At 38.5% G+C, this 8,117-nt stretch overlaps 1 protein-coding gene across 5 annotated transcripts in view; it reads left to right on the top strand.

Annotated features, from left to right (window-relative positions):
• Nucleotides 1-2,281: 2,281 nt before the first annotated feature.
• Nucleotides 2,282-8,117, top strand: part of ABI3BP (ABI family member 3 binding protein) — a 245,382-nt gene continuing 239,546 nt past the window's right edge. For 4 of the 5 annotated variants that reach the window (XM_032852062.1, XM_032852059.1, XM_032852061.1 and 1 more), the window contains exon 1: nt 2,283-2,467. In XM_032852062.1, coding sequence (XP_032707953.1) covers nt 2,389-2,467 — 79 coding nt within the window. In that variant the 5' untranslated portion in view covers nt 2,283-2,388. Of the gene's footprint in view, nt 2,468-8,117 lie in introns of all 5 variants that reach the window. The other variant, XM_032852058.1, reaches the window with a different exon arrangement.

The following is an 8,117-nucleotide window of genomic DNA, read 5'->3' as shown; positions in this document are numbered from 1 at the left end:
AGTCACCTAGGCACACCATGGAGAATCACATTTTTATATTTATGGATAAATACAGACACAAGTGCCTGCAGAGACATTTGAACCAGGGCTTAATGTCAGCATTCTTAAGAGTGCTTCTGGAACATTTGTACCTCCTCTTTATGTGGGGACTCTGACACGACCACAAATTTCCCGTTCTCAGCAAAGGTGGATAACCTCCTTTGACATGGTCCATTTCTTGAGGATGTTCCTCCTCCCTGGTCTGAGGAGACCTCTAATGCCTTAACATCTGCATTGAATGCTCCTTGCCTTACTAGCTAAGGTAATTTTTCTGGACAAAACAGTTGGAGATTGCCCTCTATTTAATTAGCCCCCCAGTCAGTTCCAAACTGCCAGGACTGGTTGCTAATGATCGGACTTAGCCTGAGGGCCAAGTAGAGGCTGACTCTTGAATTCCATTACCTAACTCTGGGACCGGCCCCTCACTGTTGGAGGAACCAGCCTTCTTTTCAGAATTTCTGCTGGTTTTTTTTTCCCCCCCTCAGAAAACCTGTCTTTTCCTGCTAGCACAGTGGCCTCACTGGCTTACGTTGATGGCACTGGCACATAGAAGCCAAGACCGCCGTGCCAGCTGGATGAATGTGCAAACTTGGGTTTGCGAGAGCTGCCTATCCAAGTGAAAAATTAGAGATGAAAAAGACCTGTTAAATAACCCAATCCCTTCCGTAGCCGGTGCCAGAGCATTCCTATGGTGAGAGCTTAGACCTGGCTGGCTCCAAATGACTTTAACAATGTGCCTTCTCACGCTTTTTTTGGAAGATGGGGCGTCTCTTCAATTTTTCTTTTGGTAACTTTTTTGAGTAGAATTTTATTTGACCATCATTATTCCACTTTCCACTCAATGTTCGGGTTCAGCTACAGCAAACCCATGAAACGAGCTATTTTCAGAGTCAATATAAATGTTTGGATGGCATTTCGAGTACACTATTAACCCATTTGTTCCCGTGACGTGTCTAGATTGCGGGTGAGGGAGAGAGGAACTGTGCGGACTTAGAGACCGACAAGTCCAGTTAGAATCATAGTTCTCCTTAACTGGGGGCTTTGTTACTGTCATTATTGTAGTTTTCAGTGGCTGTCCTTTATAATATGCTTTTTGTATGCCAGGTGCTATGGTAAGTACTGTCCTGCTAGCAAATTTATGAAATTGGTACTATCATCTCTGGTTTAGAATGGAAAGTTTAGCAGTTAAGAGTGGAGGCTCTGGAGTTAAATTGCCAGATTAAAACGTCAGCTCAGTTGCTGACACGCACTATGACCTCACGCCTTTCACTTAACCTCTCTGTGCCCCATTTCTCTGTCTGGAAAATGTGGATGATGACTGCCTGCCTGTTAGGTTCTTTTGGGGGAAGAAATGGGTTAATATGTGTGAATTGATCAGACCAGTGCCTCACAAGGAGCAAGCCCTTGAATTTACACAATATTGATGAGATATAGATGGAGAAATTTGCTCAAAGGCACAGAGCATCCAGATTTAAACTGCAGTCAGTTCTGCCTCAGAGCCCACCAAAATGATTAGCCATTAGAATTCCCCAATGTGGTCAGGAGACTTAACCTCTCTGAACCTCACTTTTTCTCACTGGTAAAGTGGGAATAACACTGTGTCTCCTGTATAGCCACTGTGAAGATTACAATGCAATCATATAGATAAGAACACTATTCCAGAGGCTGGCCAGAGCTAGGGATCGATTAGCAATAGCAATTTCTCCATTTCTACACTCAGATCTCTAGAATAGATGGACGTATGTATCTGTGTGTGTATATACACTTATATACATACCTGTGTTATGTCTAACGAATTGCTATCTAACCAATGACTTACTCTTAAAAATTTCTCGTGATATTGGAACTTCGGAATGGTTCAAAGTGTACTGTTACAAGTTTACTCCCATTTAAAAGAAGAATTGGATTGTTTTACTAGATAATTAAAAACAGTTTCCTTCTTAATAAGGTTTTATTCTGTTCCAGTGGTTTGAGGTATGCCTTTCTAGATTTTTAAAAGTAGTTCATCAAATGGTTAAGAGCAGCCTAAGTACCTTTTCTTTCACATATATAGATTGACGAAAATTTCAATGTTTATATCACAGAGAGAACAGACAGTTACAACCTAGCAGAGAGAAATGTGATGGTATGTTTTTGCTGTTGTGCCTTTTTTTTTTTTTTTTTTTTTTTTTTTGGTGTGTGTGGGAAAGGGTGTGATGTCATTTTGTCTCCACCCCCTGTGAGTAAGCCCACAGCAGAGCTAAGTGCAGCCGCCCGCCTCTGTCACTGGGAGACAGTCCACTTAAATGCGGCTCCAGGGTTGCGGGAAGCCCACCAGCATCACTCCCCGTGTGAGGTGGCAAATGCAACATGCTGTCCAGCTTGGGGTGTCTGCTTTTCTGTGGAAGTATTGCACTAGCCCTGGGAAATGCACAGAAATTGCCAAAAGGCAAGTAGCTCTGCTGTTTTGTGTTTTAAAAATAATTTTTGAGAGATACTAGTTTTTAAATGTCGAAATTAAGTGTGATCTGCTTTACCAGGTTGGGGGGGAATACAGTTCTTCTGAGTCAAAGTTCAGATGTGTGAAGCAGTTGCTTTAACTTTTACCTTTTATTTACCCCCTCTGTTATTTACTTTTCAGTTGAATCTCTTTAATGCAAAGATGAAGACCAACTTCTTAGGTTTAACAGGTTCACAGTAGCTTGAATGCTGTAGATTCAAACTATAGTATTTGTATATTGAGTCTTGGTAGATGGGCATGGTAGTCTATTAAAAAGTGTTGTTTGGTGTTTTATTCCCCTTCCCAGAGATTAAACCAGTACTGGCTTTAGGTATAAAGGAAGCGGATTCTGAAACTTTGGATGGTGTAAACTTCACGCGTACTTGCTAACTTGGGGGTTGAGGGACTCAAGCAGGGCACAGCAAAGTACAGTCATGTGCTAATGTGTAGACACTTCTCTCCAGGGGAGTTTGGAAGAGGGTTTGATCTGCTGGATGGGACACTCCCCCTTTTCCTGGCTAAATTGCTCTCATTTTAGTGTTGGTATTTTGTTTACAAATGCCATCAAAAGAAAATTAACCTTTCTAAATTTAGACCCTAAAAGTCTTTTGCGCCTATCAGCACTGCCACAAGAGCTTGCCTCTCTCCTGTCTCTGAACATAAACATTGCATGTACTCTTTTGTTCATCTGCAGAGGCATTTTCTAAGCCAACTGCAGGTCAGGGAAGGCTTTTTATGGCTGCAGACTGTTGTAGTCAGCAGGGTTATGAAAAACAGGCTGAACTTAATACACAGTTATGATGGAAAATATCAGAGATAATGCAGAGCCACAGGCTTGTCAAAAACCTGGTGTGCACAGAATCAGAAAGGAAGGTTGTTAGTGTCAGATTATCCAAAAGATCCTTCTTGGATCCTCCCTTTGGATAGTTTGTTCCAAAATCATCCTGTCGCAAGTGAAAACTCTTCTCTCCTCAGTGTGGCAAGTGAAACTTGAATCCAGAATGTGAGGGCTGGAGGCCTTAGCTAGTTGCTATTTCGCTTGATGATGTAAAAAGCAATAAAAAGGGCTGAGTAAACCTTCTTAATGCTGATCAGATAATTATGTAGAAATAAATAAATAAATAGTAAAAACATTTACTATTAGATCTTTTCCTTCTATTAACAATTTTGTTTCTTGATTATAGTGAAAGTGTCTAAGTAAATCAATTACGAGGCACAAGCATTTAGAATTAATTGTTCCTCCTCCTGAAATATTTAACAAGGACACATCATTGGAGAGAAGTTGGGTTTTCTCAGGTTCAATACCTACAGATGGTTTTATTTTACCTAATGTTCACTGTGTAGGGATTAGAGCCATACTTTTGTTACTGCAGACTTCTGCAAATTCCAAATGTTTTAATTATCATATTTCAATCAGTGGATACAAATCTCTTGACACAGTTTTCCTTTATTTGTTGTGGTTAAAAAAAGAATAGAAAAGTTGCCCAGAATGGCCACAAAACTTTGTCTGGTTCGTTGCACTTTAATTTGAAGAATTCTCATCCAGGTTTCCTTTGTAATTTTAAGAAATATCCATGGCTTTGGTATTTGTTAAAAAGCCCTGTCAAATTAAAATAATTATATTATAAAATAATTGACAATTTTCTTGTCTCTGGTGCTATGTTTTTTCTCTATTATGGAAACTACTAAGGAACTTTCTTTTAACTGAAGTCACCTTTCTCAAACTATGTTCCAAGAATAGGTGTACTGTCCTCAAAAGAAGTTGGGCAGGCATCTGCTCTCCACCAATAACTTAAGGAGTGTTCATGCTTTGTTGTCTTTTGGGGAGTCCCAACAGATGTGAGAATTTCACAAGGTCTGAGAATCACTCAGTAAAAAAACCTGCCCAATATTTTTAACCCATTGTTTCTCAAACTCAATCCATTTCCTAGTGAAATAGCTATAATATAATAATTATAATAATGTAATTATTTTAATATATTTAATAACTATATATATTAAATATATATATTTAATAATTATAATAATGTAATATATAATAGCTATAATATTTTGTTCATCTTTCACAGAACACATTTGGGGAAATGATGAGCTAAACAAGAACAGGGGTGGGAGGGGAATAAAAAGCATTTCTCTTCTTTTTCCTTGCCACTTTAGAGTTAGTTTTATATCATCTGTGATTTAAGAAGAGGCTAGAATTTTGAAGCTGGACAGGACATTAAGGGTTAATTGAGTGGTTGCCAGACTTTTTGATTTTTGAACTGGTAAAAAGACAGATATACTTTCACTATCAGGGTTCCATTACAGAGGACATAGTTGAATTGTTTGAGGATGTTCAAAGAGGATACAAAATCCCCATTGTTCATCACAACAAGGCATTTTAACATATTTATAAAATAAATGAATTTATGCAAGTAAGTCTATTGTTTTTATTTTTCTCTTTCACCATCAACCAATGAAAATTTCATCACAGGCCACTATTTGGGAGCCAATGCCCTAGCTTAACTGTTTATTTTGTAAATGAAGACACCCAAAGGCAGGAAGCTTAGTAACTTTCCCCTCATTGATGGCAGAACCAGGACAGGATTCAAGTCAGAATTCCATGTCTTGCCTTTTTTCCTACCTGGTGAACAGACTTCTCTACCCCAAACTACTAGTTACATTGTGCAGTATATGTGTGGATGCTACCCTTCTCGTGAATACAGTTTTTCTTGCAAATATCATAACCATTACCTTAATTTCACATTTCCCCAAGAACCTGTCCTATACACATACATACACAAATTATTGTAACTATGTATCTGTTTAGTTGTCATATATAGTTAAGATATATATTTTTTCTTATAAATAGCCATATATATATTTTTTAAGAAAAATATTTTTCCTAAAAATTTTTTAAGAATAGCCATGTATATATTTTATAAGAAAAATTATATATTTTATAAAATAAAATTATATATTTTATTTTACAAAAAATATTTATAAGAAAATATATATAAATTTTATAAGAAAAATTATTATTTTATTAAAAAATTTGTTAAATAAGATTTCATTTGTCCCTTGTCTTTGCTTATTTGCATACCTAGCCACATACTTTGTTATAGAAAATAAGATATTGGAAGTGTCTTTCTTACTTTTCAAAAGCTTAAAGTTAGAGACTATTACTAATGGATCTCTTTTCCTCGCTACCACTTAATGAGTATGTGTTTTGGTAAATCATTTACCTTTGCTAAACCTCATTTTTCTCATCTGTAAAAGGGGAATAATGATAACTATCTCATAGTGTTTTAGAATTAAATGAGATGAGATATAATATTAATTGGGTCATAGAAAAATGGATCAATATTTTAAAATATGTGCACTATAATTTGTGATCTTGTGTCCAAACTGACAAATCTCTTGAAGGGCAATACATTTAGGCATCATGTTCTTGGCAGAAAGGTGGGGCAAGGGAGTTAAGGGTTGCTCTACAGACAATGAGAGAAGACCTCTCCTGGGCTCTAGCCTCACCATCATCAACCAATGTTTGATTGCCAAGACCAAACATTGTTCTTTTCTATGGAAAGCTGCACCTTTGCCTCAGGATCAGCTTTCCCTGGGGATTGGTAAGGCCTCACAGTGCTTCCTGGAGAGATCCCCTTGTACTTGTTTTTCAGGAAGAGAATTAAGCCATAACATACAGGCCCTGAGAAGAATCACCGCATTGTTTTATACTTTTGAAAGCCCCTGTGCTCCAGCTACCTCTTGGAATCTTTATTCTTGGCACCACAGAACTTTTCTTCCCCCATTGCATACCAGGCTAAGATAAAAACCACAGAGAACAATATGTAGTGAAGGGAGCCAACAAAAGCTCATGGTGGGACATGAGGGGCTTGACATACCTCTTTGCAGAAACTCCTGTGTGTGGAAGATAGTAATCAGCCAGAAGGCGAAGGCTACTATTTCTAGCTAACTCTATCAGTCCTGAGGCATGTGTGAGGAAAATCACAGGGGAACATCCAAGATACAAGTGTAATCAGATAGCCTGAAGGCCTAAGGCTCTTGGGTGTGACTCTTGGCATGTGGCAGAGGGAAGAGGCAGCTGGCTCTTTGCCTCAGGTTCTTACCTGACAGGGTAGAAATCACGGATTCCCAGGACCAAAACCAGGGGCAGATGGTAATAATAACAATAACTCCATAGTTATTAATAACTCTTACCAAGATTTTTTGGGCTCAGATTGTCTGTGGTAATTTAGGGCTAAATATCTTTAATGTGGAAAATCTAAACTCTCCAAGGTCCCTATAAGCAGGTATTCTACCATTCTTATTTTACAGAGCATAAAATCGTGTTCAGAGTGTTTAAGTGATTTGCAGTCACACAGTCAGCAAGTGGCCAGAGGCTATACCCTTAACTTGTGTGTAATATCAGTTTCCTGCTTTATGGGAAGATAAGCTAAATTATTCATAACAATTATGAATTGTTATGAATTATATTATGAATTATTATGAATTGTTATGAATTATATTATTATATTCCATGTATATGCAGAGCACTGAGGCTAGGAAGACACAGCTTGGCACCTGTCTTCAAGAAGCTGACCAGTTAATGGAGGAGACAGGGATGTAAAGAAATAATTAGAGTGAGATTATCCTCCAATTTGGGTGAAGCACAAAGAACTTTGAGAACAGCCAGAAGGACCCAATCCAGCCTGGAGGGATCAAGAATTAGGAGAGGATAAAGTACTTAGTAGAGGCCTGGAAGACAAATATAAGTTGGGGCAAGGAAGAGGATGGCTGAGAGGTGAGAGCCCTTCCCAATAGAGACAGTTACATGGCCAGACTCCAGGTCAGCCCCCAGGTGTCTGTTCTCAGCTGGGTGTTAAAGTACTCAGAGAAGAAGCCAGGACTGGGAAGTCCACACAGGATGCAACTGTGTCTTCCTTGTCTCTTTCTGCCCTGACTCCCCAGGATTAATTACAAAGAGGGAATAGAAGCTTGTCTTTGGAGAGGAGGACCCCTATGTCTTGCCCTATAAACCTTCCCAGACACATACCTGGGGTCTGGTTCTCACTCTCCATGGATTCCTCCCAATCTCACTTTGACAAAATTTCATGTGTTGCTCAATTGGCCCAGTCCATTTCCCCAAAAGGTGATTGATACTTGAGAGGGGCTGGAGAAGATCTCTTTAATCTTAGGGCAGAGATGTTGCAGGGGCTGGGGGCGGGGGGAGGAATAGTGTGGAGTGCAAAAGAAGCCTAATGGGTAGAACTCTGCTTTTAATAAGTGGTATGTATTTATGCTCCGGTGTCACTGGAGAAGAGTGCATTGGAAAAAATGGCTCCCTTGCTAAAAGGAAACAAAAAAAGTTTGAAAATCATGGGAGAATTATTTTAGCATCTTTGACACCTCTAAAGTTTCATGGCAGTTTTATTGATTTGTCTATTCAAATGATGTTTATTAAGCAACTACTAAGTAAAACTGAATATAATCCAGACCTTGCTATAGAAGTAACTTATATTAAGAATGTAAAAATTGATTAAATTTGTTTTTATGCTGAGACTGTCATGTTTAGAATCTAGTGTTTGAAAATAAAATTCCCTGTGTTCATTACACATTCACT

The sequence above is a fragment of the Lontra canadensis genome, unplaced genomic scaffold (assembly GCF_010015895.1).
Source record: "Lontra canadensis isolate GAN:19392208 unplaced genomic scaffold, GSC_riverotter_1.0 scaffold6, whole genome shotgun sequence".
Classification (NCBI taxonomy): Eukaryota; Metazoa; Chordata; class Mammalia; order Carnivora; family Mustelidae; genus Lontra; species Lontra canadensis.
Note: the sequence above shows the minus strand (reverse complement) of the source record. Positions and strands in the feature narration are given on the sequence as shown.